Source organism: Archocentrus centrarchus, chromosome 12 (genome assembly GCF_007364275.1).
Source record: "Archocentrus centrarchus isolate MPI-CPG fArcCen1 chromosome 12, fArcCen1, whole genome shotgun sequence".
Taxonomy (NCBI): domain Eukaryota; kingdom Metazoa; phylum Chordata; class Actinopteri; order Cichliformes; family Cichlidae; genus Archocentrus; species Archocentrus centrarchus.
Genome location: NC_044357.1, coordinates 11,075,502 through 11,090,186, shown reverse-complemented (window position 1 = coordinate 11,090,186; position 14,685 = coordinate 11,075,502). Strand labels below are relative to the sequence as shown.

Here is a 14,685-nt window from a genome sequence, read left to right as displayed (position 1 = left end):
ACTGTATTCCCATTAATGTTTGCACAAGTTTCAACAAGTCACTGCACCTATTTCCCATTTTCCTTGCAAAATACAGTACAGAGAAATGAGGGGTGACTCAAGATTTCTGCAAAGTACTGTAAAACTAATGATTTATAGAATATATGCAGGGAAAATAGAAAAAAAAAGGAGTCTGGTGATGCTATGATGCGGACCTCTATTTCTAAAATGCAAACGTGGGGAGGGGGTGCAGGCATAAACTTTTTTTGGCATCAGAAGGGGAAAAAGCAGGAAAACCTGCTGCGCAACACTGAGCCTGACTGAACGAATCCAACTGCGTACAAATGAGTACTTAAAATAGTGTTTTTTGGGTTTTTTTTTTTAAAGCAAGAACATTGAAATGGACTTAAACAGATTTAAGCATTTTTAACTAATGATACCTTATTTGGTTTTGGAGGCAGGAATTTATTTCTAATGGTAAAATTTACATAATGGATTTTTCCCCCCCTGTTTTTTTTTTTCTGCATGTTAGTGCTCTTCTACATACGCATTTCATGTTTTCTCAACAAAAGTGGGATCCAGAAAAAAAATAAATAAATAAATCTACTTTTAGCCAAACCGGATTTGACATTTCTGTTATTTTGCGGACACCATCGGTGACTCTCGTAGCCTAACCCGAATGAATCCAACATTTAAATTTCTTAGCTGCAAAAAAAAAATCAGCATCCATTCCTTGCTGCTGTCCGGGCCAGGTTTTGATACAGCGCCGCCACTTGCCGGAGCACTTGGATTGGCTGAAGGAGCAAGGTAGCCCGCAGAGACGGCTCCCTGCCCTGGTTCGCTCAGTTCCGTCAGTGGAGCGCAAGACGCGGTGCGCGCATACACACTCCTCTCGCGCTCGCCTGCACGAGTGAAAAGGTTCTTCAGAGACGGACTCTGCTGGAGGGACTTTGGTTTCATGTGGGAGCATGAATTTGCTATCAGAGCATCGATCCACACCTCTAGACAAACCAAGTGAACATTTAAAGGGAAAAGCAAGCGGATACAGATTTTAATGCAATATCCTCTCTCTCGGAGGGCGATGCACCCACCTCTTATTTCATAAACTGTCACATGTTTGCAAAAACACTGCGCTGGATATATTTTCTCGAAAGCCATTTTTTTTTGCGCCCGGGTTGTGAAGGTTTCTGGAGTGCTGCGCACCAAAGCGAGGGACAACAGTGCGTGTTTGATATCAATTTCTCAGTGACTCGGACTTGCCTTAGAGCGTAGTTTGACTCCTCATCATGGGGTACGCTGCGCAAATTGACAGAGAAAGAGGAAGATTGCCGAGATTCTCTCCTGAGATGCCGACCGTATCCTGGCTTTTGCTTTTTCTCCTGGTTGACATCGGAGTGGCTCAAGGTAAACTTTAAAGTGTATTCTTGACCCGTGAACCTGGCTTTGCTCTCCGGAAAACTTTTATGAACTCTTGTGGCGCTGTTGTAGTGGACTAGAGAAAACGGAATTCTAATCAGTCACACTCCTGATAGAAAAATACAGTGTACCACTTCATGGCCCTAAGTTGGGCTTTACTAGAGATAACAGGCTGTAGCTTTCATTAAAACAGGATGCCTACTGCCAAGCAGCCTTGTGAGAGATAAATATTAACACACTACGTCTAAAGAAGTCTTCATTGGGGAAAATAAAAGTTATTTTCATTTAATAATTTATGTTAAGTGTGCTTTGCACTTGGAAAACAAAGCAGCCGGAGCGCTGCATCTGTTTTTCCAAGAAAATCGAATGAAAAAGTGTTGCTCTAAAGCCCAAAAGAAGGCCCTTAAAATGTTTTTTAACACCTTCCTAAATCCTTGAAGATTTTAGTGTGTACACACACACACACACACACACACACACACACACACACACACACACACACACACGCACACACGCACACAAATGATATTCCACGTAAAAACCTATTTAGAAAACTGTAATTAGCTAGCCCAGAATCATGGCAAGTTATTAAAGGTAAAATATAACATGGAGACCGTTACCTGCAGTCATATTAAGATTTCCCAGTTCAGGCTGCTATTAATCAAATTAAGAAAGCTGAACCTCCATTCATTATAAAATTATTCAATCTTGGTCAGTGTTGATTTATGAATGCTGTAATCCCCAAATTAGATGTCCACTATTTGGAAACAACCAGATCATCTAATGAAGAGTGATCTCAAAGCCCAGTGATGCTAGCAATGATTAAACAAGCTTGACTTTTGCTCAGGAGATGTGTAATTAGAATAAGGAAGGCTAAATCAGTGATTCACAAGCACAGTCATAAAGTTTGCCAGGAAACTTTCAACAAAGCACCTCTTGCCAGTGAGGTTTAATTTCTCATTATACCCAGTTTCAATCAGTAAGCCGATTCAAAACTTTTCCTTCAAAGCACTGTCTGGTGAAAGATGTTTCTGTAAACTGCAGAGTAGCTGTCAGTCACAGAAAACACTGAGATAATGCCACAACACCTGAAGCCATTTACTTAATCTTCTTTCTCCTGTGCAAGATTGCCAAACAAAGGCAGCTGAGAAAAACCCATCTGTGTTAGGATTTAGTGTTCAGTATGTGTTTGTGCATGTGTATCAGTCGCCAAGAGTGCATGTCTCTGGAATTAAGGTAGGTGGTCTGTCTTGTCTGGAATGAACTGTGTCTGAATAACGTGATGAGATGGGGGGTTTTGACTGTTTCAGACATACTCCTTTCTGCAGCGACATCATGAACGATATGTTATTTTACTGCGAGGCTTCAGTGCTCATGCAAGAGCCTTACAAGCTTAAATTGAAGTCTAAGCACATATCCCAGACAGGGGAAGAGGGTCTGTGAGCAACCTTATCTAGCTGCTCCAGACCTTCATCTCGCTCCTACATAGTTAATGAGCAAGAGGAGGGAGAGGAAGAATGAAAAAGCAGCACAGGTCCAGTTTCTGAAGGGCATGGTGAGATGACATAATACCCATTCCAAAACCCCAGAGAGCTCTGTGCCATTGACTGGATGAGAATACGAACAAGGTTCTTATCTGTCCATTAAGAAGTCGATACACTAGGAGAACATTGTTTGAGCCTAATTAATGGGCCTCGCTATTTTGGGGCACTGATGAGCTCTACACATTTCCTAATCGCTGGAGAGTCACTTCTTCAGTGTAAAACTACTGGTGATCAAAGTGGCTCACTTACCCAGGCACTCCTTGTAACGCCATACCATCTTGATTATTCTGTTTTGGAGCCCTTCAAACCTATTTTCTATGGTTGTAAATACTTGGATGCATTTACATTTTTTTTTTAATTTATTTTGAGAGTCCTTTCTAATCCCATCTAGACAGAGGCGAGCACCGGGAAGTGATCCTGCTCATTAACCTGCTGAACTCTTCAGAAAGGAGACAAGTTGAGACAGATATAGGCAATGAGCTGCCAGAAAGGTAGCTGAGAACTCTGACAGCAGCTAGATTTGAAACCCTCGGTGCAAGAAAAGATACAATTCTGTTTTTTTCCACAGAAGTGTCAGAGCTGTGCGCTACTGTCTGTGTTTGGGTTAAAATCTGATGGAGGATGTCAAGTTGTTACGGGGATCATATGGAATACCTCCTCTGATAAAAGATATCATGTGGCAGACATGCAATCAGATTGTATTTTTAATGTATATATTTTTAAGTTTAGAAAAAACAAGATAACGCAGATAAAACGGTTATTGTGCTGCATTCAGTTTAGTGGGGAATCAACCCCTTTCTATCACAGTGGCCAATTCTGCCCCTCCCCAAAAGTCCAAACTCACTTCCCATTGGGCTGTGGCTCATTCAGTTCAGTTAACATTTATTTATTTTGTCCAATTATATTTAGAGCTCAAGGAAATCCAGTGTTAAAATGCCAGTTAATAATAATAAATAAAAAAAAAATCAATAAATACATATTTACTATGTAATCATGGTAAATAATTGTGATTTGATAACTGACCAAAATCTGTGCATGCTGTTTCAGATGAATCTGTTTCAGATTAGAACTAACATTACGATTCGCTGTCCTTAAAACAGACAAATGAATCCCAGGCGAGGCTTCTTTATAGATTTCACATATCAAATATGCTTTAGGGGTAAACAGTTGAAAAAAAGAAGGAAGGCTGGTTTATGGAGGATTTTCTTTTAAACTTCAGCAAATTCAGACCTGAATTATGCATCGCCCTAGACTCTTTAGTCTTAGGTGAATCATGTTACATGCATGATAAGGGAAAGAAAATCACTTTCAGTGGTGTTTTCTTTTCTCAATTTCTTTTCATTTGCATGGCTGCCCTTAACGTTGGCATTTATATAGTGTATCTCTTGTGTCAGGCAGTGGATACATGGGCGCTGGCCTTCCTGGGATTAGTTCAGTTTTTCCACAGTGCTGTTCCCTCTCTCCCTCTCGCACCATGTTTCTGTCTTTCCTGCCTCTCCACTTTCTGATGATGTGTCCTCTGAGGATTGTTTATGGAGAGAAATGTTAAAGGACATCTCTGGTTTCCGAAATATTGTAACTCAGTACACAGGAAGACTTCTCTGCATTCATTGTACGACACTCTCTTTCAGGGTACTTCTATGTGCCTCTTAAAGAATTCAGGTAAATGTGAATGTATTTTTTTTGTTTCATTATTATTCTAACAGGCTTCCCTTGGGGCTGCTAACATTACAGCCACAGAGGTCATTATATAAACTGGGCCTACGTGCACAATGAGCACATTGTGTGAAGAAGCAGTACATATAAATGACCTCCTATGATAGCCTTTTGCCATCACGGTTAGCTCGCAGTACGTGCCATTTAAAGCAAATTTATGAAATAGAAGGATTTTATGTGACTGAAGGAAATCTAGATTGAGTTGTGATATGCACAGGTGAATGAAGAGGGCAAAGTAAAACGTGTGTACACAGTATGGCTGTGTGAGGTCACAGTTGCATGCTGGTTGCGATTTAAGCCAGACGGAGCCTGGTAGTGAGTGATAATTACTGTGAAAAGTAGCTGCTGAGTTTGCTTCCTTGCTCCACTTGATGTCATATGCTATTGTTATGAAAGCAAAAAATATATTCAGTTGCTATTTTTGGGGCTGAGAACAGTTCTGGCCTCATCTGGTGAATGAGGATATCTTGTGCTGTGCTGGTGGACATAAATATTGTCTGTCACTGCGTGTAGCAAAGATTTTTTTTTTTCTTTTATTTGCTTTGGTCGTATGTTTATATCCCCTTTTACTCAACTCCTCTGTCTAAGAAATTTATAGCCATTCGCCAGAATGCCTTTGAAATGTTTTGATTAGTTTAGGCTCTTTCTTAGCTGAATTGTGTTCTATAATTGTACAAATGGGGTGACCATTTATGTCAACAAAACAGCAATGTGTCCATTCATCCCTCCCATTTTATCTAAAGAAGGCCAAAAGAAACTCTGATATTGTGACACATCATGTCAATCGCTCACAAAAGCACTCGCATCTCTTAGGGTGCAGGGAACCTGTCCTGCTGCTGTGTACAGTAGCTTGGCTCATTAGCCAGGCTGCTAGCCTTCCATCATGGAGAAAGAGTCAGGCCAGTCCACATCTTGAGTAACACTAAGCCCAAAATGCCTAAACTCAAGGAGGCCCTTGGAATTTTCTTTTTCTTTTCTCCTATGGGCTCAAAAACATTTAACTGGCTAATGTTTCAAATAATTTATATGTATATAGTGGCTGACCAGGATTTCTTCTATAAACAGTACAAGTATTCCACTGTATATAGTAATCCCAGATAGTGGATATTCTTAGTATATACACAGCTCTGGCCCACCCACCTTCTATTCAAACCTTCTGTTTGTTAGAGGCAGCCAATCTGAAGAATTGGAGAGGAGCTAAAACAGCTTTGTTTCGGGCAGTGGATAAATGAGGCACACTGTAAGAATAAAAAGTAATATTTGATTGAATCACGCAAAGCTGCTCCAGTAGAGTCCTCGGATAAAGTGAGCAAAATAAGACCACTTTAAGAGCCCATAATCTGCCCTCAAACCCACCTTGTTTAATATGATTAGAGTAATAGAATGTAAATTCCTTATCAGAGTGTTAAAAACTTTAAATTTCCTGTAACGGTAACAAAAGAAAAAGATCTGACAATTCTGCCTTGGTTTTCCCAACTTATGTTAATATGTATTCCCTGATCAGCCTGATAGAAGACTGACTCTTCCCAAATGTTTTCCTTTTTCAAAAAATGTTTCCTTGCAATTTTGATTTGTTGCGCTCATACCGCATGCCTTTAAGGCAACTGAACATTTTGCATTGCAACTAAACTTGGTTTGCAGGACGGATAATAATGCTTTCAGATTCCCATGTGATAAAATCTTGAAGAGACAGGAAGAAAGGGAGTGAGATGAAGGAGGTCGCAAGGACTTCAGAGAGGGACAGAAAGATTAGAGGTGAGGAGGAGAGGGACCTCCAGGCAGAAGAGGGTGGGTGAGAGAAAAGGGTGAAAGCAAGATATGGAGCGAGGACAGGGACAGGCTTGGGAGGAGAAGAGACTGTGTCATTAATCACCCTGTGTGACACTCTCAACTACAGGGGAGCTTCACAGTGCAACATTCACTCCTATTAGCAGTCCATTAGCAGAGCTCGGCACAAGTAGCAGCACTTGACAAGCAGGCCTTTGCCAGAAAGGGTGACTTGTGTCTCCCTACAGTGCATATCGCACCACCTAGATTGTGTGTGTGTCTCTATGTGTGCATTTGATATGATTTTTCTTTTTAGGCTACAGTAAGTCAAAGTGCACCATAGGGCAAAAATTACTCACACATTGTAGGCTATGGACAGCAAATGAAAATAATTGTATAAAAGGTCCCACTTTCAATTACGCTGCTGGATGAGATCGGGGATAATGATTGTAAAGACGATGATAGTAGTGACCTGATTTCCTACCTGCTATACACTCTTTGCCAGAAAATGGCTCTCCAAAGTTGAGATGGCTGATGCATTAGAGGTACAGTCATTTCTCATTCAAAGGCTTGTTGGCCTCTTACTAGCCAAGAGCCCTGTGATTACAGGAGCCTAGGTAAGGGGGAAGGGGGTGTGGACGACTGTCCCTGCTCTTGATCTACAGTTCATTTATGATTAAAGATCAGAGCCGGCAGTCAGAAAATCAGGGGTTGAGGTGGGGTACAGAGGAGGACAGAGCCAAAGGGAGAGAGAGAAGTGATTATGAGTTAAGTGGCCCTTCTCATGCCATTATAAGCAGCAGGGCTGACAGAGCACATCATGAGTGAGTATAAGTACACACTCCACTCCTGCCCTTTAATTTGGCATCATGGCCTCCCCCCCTGATGTTCAACCACTAATGTCCTCTTGCATTTTTGTGTTCCTAACAGGAAATCAGTCAAGGACATGCAGGTAAATGGGGAAAAAAAACACATGGAAGGAATCCAAGTCTCTATTTTTGTTTCAGATTTTTAATATGGAATCAAAAAGCCTGGCATGTGCATAGAGCTGTTCTTACACTGCACCTTTTCAAATATATCCATAAGGCACTTTTATTTTATAGACTTAAGCACTTTATCTACCTTGCATCCACACCTGTGGCCAATTTAGAATAACTAATTAACCTAACATGCATGTCTTTGGACTTTGGGAGGAAGCCAGGCATGCAGGCACAGGGAGAAAATGCAAAGCCACACAGAAAGGCCTGAAGACCAATTAATTAATCAATATATATTTCTTACACATTTGTTAAAGATGTGCAATATTTAGTATACAAATAAATTTGTTTTACAATAAAATAACATCTCCTAGTTTTGATGTTATATAATTGTTTGCTAATCATTTGCATTTTACTATAATTGAGCTTTTGCTGTTGCCAGGCGTGCTATTTAGTCTTGTAAAGTTGATTAGGATGCAAAATAAACAGAATTAAGGGGGATTTGAGAAGCTCCTAGAATGCGGCTAATCTTGTGTAGTCACACAGACACTATAAAAAGCAAAATGTGCTGGCCAACAGAATGGAGTTATTTCCCTGGTGTCCTTTAACATTGTTCCCTGTAGTCTTAGTTTCCTGGCCCAGCATGCCGCATGAACAGTCTTGGTAACTGCTACAGAGCAAGCATTGGTCTTACGTGGCACAGCTCAAAAATCTAGGGCAAATATGAATAGGATGAGGTTTGAAAGTTTATGATAATCCATCAATCCATCCATCCATTTTCATTGCCTAGCCAATCGATGCTGGAGTCTATCCTAGCTGTCATGGGGTGAGAGGTGGGGTGCACTCTGAACAGGTCATCAGTCTTTTGTGGGGCTAACAGATAGCCAGTGTCCATCCATCCATCCATCCATCCATCCATCCATCCATCCATCCATCCATCCATCCATCCATCCATCCGAAAATTGTAGCCTAAATTAGTTGCTCAATTTCAAAGTGAAGAAGTGATACTAGGCAGAGTAATGCCTAATTAGTTCAACTGGAGCTGATTCTGACCAGGGTTATGCATTTTGGATAAATATACATCCTTTTTTTTGTTATGTTAAACTAAAAAAACAAAACAAAACAAAAAACAAAACAAAAATAAACAATACAGAACTTTGTATTCTTTTTCTCAATAAACAATAGAAGGGGTGGGAAGGTTGAATTGGGGTTTTAGGGGGGGGCCCAGCTCTGCTAAAATATTGATAATCACCACTTGTGGGCCTGATGGTGGTCAGTTGGAAAATGTTGACCTTACTTCTGACCCTTACACAATCATTAGTGAACCTGAACTAATGGATTAATGTCTCCCACATGCATGCATACATAAAGTTTACGGATACAAACAACGTTGGTTAGAAATAAAAAGAAAATCCACAAAAACACACGTATTGTAGCTGATTAATAAATAATTGGATAATGGATAGATAGGAGCTCTAAAAGCAGCCTTTAACACAAATATCATGGTTTGAGAGTCCTCTTCCAGTCCTCTGCTCTGTTACCATCATGGCATCATTTATGTTAAAACCAGACTAAATGTTTAGTTCTGATGAGGAAGTCAGTAATGAGCGAGATGATGTCAGTGGTGACTCATAACACCTGACCTGAGTGACAAACGCAGCACGGGATCACTGGAATTCTTATGTTTCTGTAGAAATTCAGGCTCCTCTTCAGACTGGAGGTACAGCTGCTATCTTTCCCTCAGTTCTGACTCTGATTGACAAAGCTAAACCCTTAATCCTGGCTTTGCCCCGTCTTGCGCTCAGAGGCAGAGCCTCACTCGCGGAATGAGACAAAAGCAAATATATATGAAAGCCCTCCTGAAGAAAAGGAACAACATTAATCTGTAATAAATGATTTGAGAAGCTGGTTTATATTTAGTTAAATCATCAAGTGGAAACATCCACACATTTTATATGCCTGCAGACTTCACACGTTTTTCTCACTTTGCCGTCTCATCGCTGCATTGTGAAGCGGGGGTGGTGGTTTCCAGTTGCTGCACTAATGTCTGATTGGGGAGGGTTGTGGTCTACGTATGTCAGCAGAACGGAGGGGGGGGGGGCATGGGGGGGGGGGGGGGGGGGTTGTAGGGTATAGGACCCCTTGTCCCTTCTGAAACATGAGAGTAGGAGACCCGTGCTCCCCATTTCCTGTCTTTACTTTATCAGCATCCTGCACTCTGTTATTTCTGCACTCTTAAAGCATCTGATGAAAGCCTTGCCACAGATAAATGTTTGTGCCGTCTTGTTTTTTTATGGGGCTCAAATGAGGTACTTTACCCGCCCGTTCCCCTCCTTCATTCTCTTTTTTTTTTGCTTCATTCCTGTGTCTGCTTTTGAGATGCCACAAGAGAAGTTATAGTCTCTGGTTTATATTATGGGTCCTTAAAGATAGGCTTGGGACATCTAAAAGGACAATGGGAGCTCTTGTTATTCAAAAAGAGTAAATTTTTACTATACATTAGGGAAAGGGCTTAGGAAAAGCTATTTTTTTTTCTTGAAAGCCACATTTTTGCTTACTTTGTAAAAAAAAAAAAAAAATCTACCTATGATTATTTTGCATAGTTCAGGTCTGAGCTGTGAAATTTTTAAATCTTTTGAAAAGAACCTCCTGGCTATGTCCTTTGCAATCCACACTTTTATCATTTCAAATAATATTTTCATGCAGACTCATATAATTCAGTTTTCCTAGCCGTTTGTACGCGCGCGGTATTTTGTGTGTTGTGTGGCTCTTTGTGCGCACATGTTCTTGTTTGTCTGCACATGGTGACAGTGTGTGTGCCTGCATGCGTGCATGTTTATTCAATAATAACAGAGTCCGAGAAAGTCTGTTTCAGATAAATCTGTGTGAATACCAGACCATTCATCCCTAGGAAATCAATCTTTCTCATAATTCCCCTCATTTTTCTTCCATCTGTTATCTACAGAGCTGCCAAACAGACTTTTAAACAGAGCAGACCATTACCAGGGGGCAGAATTAAATGTGTGTCAGAATGCCAGCCTGTAAAGTTGTTGTTTTTACTGAGTTAAATGAGGTGCTAAATTAAAGCTTCACAATTGTTATGTACTGTTGGATGATTGATCCCCCCACCCAACCTTCCATATACTCCTGTTGAGTTAAAATGTGAGAAAGGGATATTTAAAAAAACAAACTTCTTTTGAAACCATGCTTGTCTGTTTTTTTTTTTGTTCTGTAATTACACTGTGCATGTCTCAGCAAACACTGTGGAATTCATCAGGTTTTAATGTAAAAAAAAAAAAAAAGACTTTAAATGCAGAGTTAGCTACATAACTCCACCATCATCATCATCACTACCACCGCAGGCTCAAACACCCGTCTGCCTGACCTGTTTTCAGCATTTTGGGCTTTATTGCTGCAAGTCCAGTAATAGTTTGAGGTTGTACTTGGGTGTCAGCACTTTTCTGTGTGTTTGTGTGTGTGTGTGTGTGTGTGCCATATCTCCATGATCAGTCCCTGGTGTCTTAAGTACTGGCAGACAGTGTTTAACTGGGCCAGGCTCAATGGGTCTCATTTAAAGGGGGCCCAGACAGAAGCCCCACGGTGAAAGGTTATTTTATGACTCCTAACATGTAAAGCACACTGTTGAAGCTGCAGCAATTTGTGGGCTTGCCAGAGCAAGCAAACTGTACTGTATTGTTGTTCTTCGTGAATCTGTCAGGAAACCCAAAAGTGCTGCTAATAAGTCGCTCTGTTGTCTTTGATTTGTATGCATTCTTATTTTAATGAGTGCTATGGAGATGAGGTTGATAATAACAGAAGGCAGATGAGCAAATCTGAAAGTTCACTTCTGTAGCTAAATGTCAGAATTATATTATGTTCTAAGACAAAATAATTGGAAAAAGCCAAGTATGGCTGCCCTCTAGCAGCACAATATTTTTTTGCATGGCAGTGCATTCATATATTCATATGACTGAAATATACAGTACAATAATGGATTGGCAGTAGAGAAGAGTGTCTAGCTTTGCTTTTTGCCCCTTTCAAGGACTTAACCAAACAGTAGGCAGAAATTGAATAATGGATATTGTTGTGATGATTTCTCAGACATGCAGAGATGGGAGTTTTCGTTTTTTTTCCTAAACCAGGTCAAATGTCTGAATTGGCTCTGTTTTGTATACAAGACAAGCTTTCCTACAGTCAACACAACTCTTGTTTAATGTGTAACCTTCACAAGCTCGCAGTCCATCCAGACTTGGAACACAAAATATTAGTACAGATGTTTACCATGCTACAATCACATTTTACAAACTTATGGATACACACATATTGGACCTCCAAGACTATTGAAGTTTGAAAGGATAATTTTCTCCATTTCAGAAATATGCATAAACGGCTCAAATGTAAAACTTTGTGGTTCTCAAACTGTCAGTAGGGTCATTGCTCACGTCATGACTTTTGATTACTTATTCACAAAGTTAGCTACCCTGGCATCGGTCACCATCTGTACTTTATGTATAATGCTTAGCATTAGCATGTTAGTGTGGGCATAAAAATTGGTTTGGTTGCTTGGTTATGTTTCTTTTTTTTTTTTCTTTTTTTTCTGAAACCAGTGAGGTCGTAACATTTTTACTGCCGCTTTACATTAATAAAATAAGAATAATACATTTAACTGACTATTGTTTCTGTTCCTGACTATCGAGCGCAGCAGCTAGTTGACTGGTGGCACACATCCATAGCTTAAAATGGTACTTTGACAGGAAATGAGAGTGAGACGTGGACCAAACGTCTCCTTCTGGCCTTGAACAGTGGACGTTGTGGTTTATGGTCAGCATTCTAACCACTAAGGCACAGGAGTGCCCCGGTGGTATCAGGGGTTTGCCAACCTACCCATCAGCTTTTAAAGATAATTGCTCGTAACACATTTGAAGGGTTTGTAGAGCTGCTCTCCCTCGGGTTAAGTTGATGGAGACGTGAGATCTCAGTTGGGGGAAAAAAAAATGGCCGAGCTTAGTAAAATGACAGGCTTGTTTCTCTAATTCCAGACATTTATAAACTATGACTCCATACAGTACACCAGCTGCACTGGAGTCAGCACACTAACTGTAAACTGATACACCATAATGGCTTGCTGCAGATATGCAGGAGCATGTGCAGCGGAAACCGATAATTCAGTGGTGACACACCATGCATAGGGGTTCCCATGGTTTTTAGGCTGACGTGAGGTAAGCTGATCTTTCAGGTAAAAGCAGAAAGGGTTACACTGGGGAGATGTGGTGGGGGCAGGCAGGGTAACCTCTGCTGTGTAACAGAAGGAGCATTACCGTGGTAAATTATCCCTGCTGATGAGTTTCCCTCGGTAGCTGCTTGTTTAAATCAACTGCCTGCATTAACTTCTTGCATTTAGAAGGCTGCACATTACTAAATCACAATATTTTTGTTTTTACAAGTCTACAAAGACTTAACTTTCTTTCTGCTTGCCACATTTATTTTATTATCACTACTTCTCTCTACCAAATATTTTCTTTTAGCAGCTCATTGCGAGACCCGGCCAACAATAGCATTGATGTGGCCAAAGGAAGAGTAGAAAAAGGGGAGGTGGATACAAGGATCTCGGAGCCAGGAATAGAAGAAGCCGGTCGTAAGCTGCATGGCTTTTACCCACAGGATGAACAGACTGAGAGCATCCAGGATTCAGGCACATTAACCCGCAGCTATTCTGGGCTGCTTTGTGTGGCTTTTTGTTCGTGGAAAAGAGGCAAAAATCTAGTAAACAAATACAACAATGTTGAACAAACCAATGTTTTGTAAGGATTGGGCAGCTTTGAGTGTTACCAGCTCACTTGCATATTTCCATTCCCCTGTAGTTTCTTGGGAAATTTGGCCGGGTAATCTGAACCTTATTGTGTTTCTTCTCTGTGGAACACCAGATACCAGCACAACCTGTTTTTGGTTTTGACTGCCATTTTTCTAGCTGGCAGTTGCTCGCACATAGATTGAATTTAGGGGGCAAAGGGATACAAACTCGCGCTGAAATATTTACACAGTAGCTTCCATTCTCTTTCTGTTACTGCAGTTTGCTTTAATGAGAACTTGACAGAATGCAGTACACTGCTGAAGGAATTTAAACCAGGCATGTCGAATCCAAGGAGTGTCAGCGGTCACTCCTTTAACACTCTGTTTTGTCTGAAGTCGCGGAGTCAAATTGGATTGGTCAAAGCAGCCCTGACACACAAGGGTTGGACACGTGGGAGGACAAAAGTGATCAGTGCTTTGATGGATGTGTCACAATGAGGGGATGTAGCTGTCTAACATCTATCAGTGGATAAAGGTTTTCTCTGCTCAGCCTGTCACATCCAACTTTACTCATTTCATTTCTTTTCTTTTTTTCCCTTTGGCTCTCTTCTCCCACTCTGTTAGAAGAAGCCGCGTGTCAGACGGAAAAAAAAAAATACTGTCAGTGCCTACAAAAAGAGTTTTTGTAAAGGCTTACAGGATTATTTGTTGCTGCGTGGCTCCAGCTACATGCGGACAATCTCTGTCCTTTGAATTGGGGTGGTCTCTTGGGAGTGAAGCAGACATTTTAATTCAATCAGCTGCAATGCTCTCCCCCTTCCAAAACTCACTCATCTCACTTTGGTGATACAATTACGAGCTGTTCTGCATTGGCCATCTTGTTGTGATTATATATGTTTACATGGGAGGGAGGTGTTTACTGTGGAATCTGCGGCCCCCCTCCTACTGCTCATTTAGCTACTGGAGGAAAAAAGAGCTTACTTACTTCCTGACTAACTTTGTGTTTTTACATATATAAATATATATATATATATATAATATATATAAATAAAACACACATTTAATGCCTCTAATTAGACAGAAGGACACTCAAACAACATGTGTTTGTTTGTGCTCAATCAGTCTGTGCCCACATTTGCTTGTTTTTTGTTGCTTTTTTATAAATATCACTTTATAGGATAATAGATAGATTGGCCATATGCAGATCTGTAGGCATACGCAGATTAAAATCACAGTTATGAGATGGAGATATTTTATTCTCTAAAATATTCTTTAATCTATTTTATACATAAAGTTCCAAAGAAGTTATAACAGCATGATGTGTATAAAATCAGAGTAATACAAGAATGCATACAATTTTATTGAGAATAAACAAGTGGATTTCAGATGGCCTTCCTTTTATGTGGCACAGTGCAATCTACAAAGAGCAGAAGAGGGTAAGTAGTTTTTTGAGTGATTGCATCTACAATCAGTCTCTTAAATTGCAGGAGACTTTT

General features: G+C 40.5%; 1 protein-coding gene across 2 annotated transcripts in view; it reads left to right on the top strand.

Moving 5' to 3' along the window:
- The first annotated feature begins 849 nt into the window (after positions 1 to 849).
- The window catches only part of unc5cb (unc-5 netrin receptor Cb), a 122,087-nt gene continuing 108,251 nt past the window's right edge, over positions 850 to 14,685 (top strand). For both annotated transcript variants that reach the window (XM_030743065.1, XM_030743064.1), the window contains exon 1: positions 850 to 1,383. In XM_030743065.1, the coding sequence (XP_030598925.1) occupies positions 1,266 to 1,383 (118 nt within the window). In that variant the 5' untranslated portion in view covers positions 850 to 1,265. The remainder of the gene's footprint in view (positions 1,384 to 14,685) is intronic.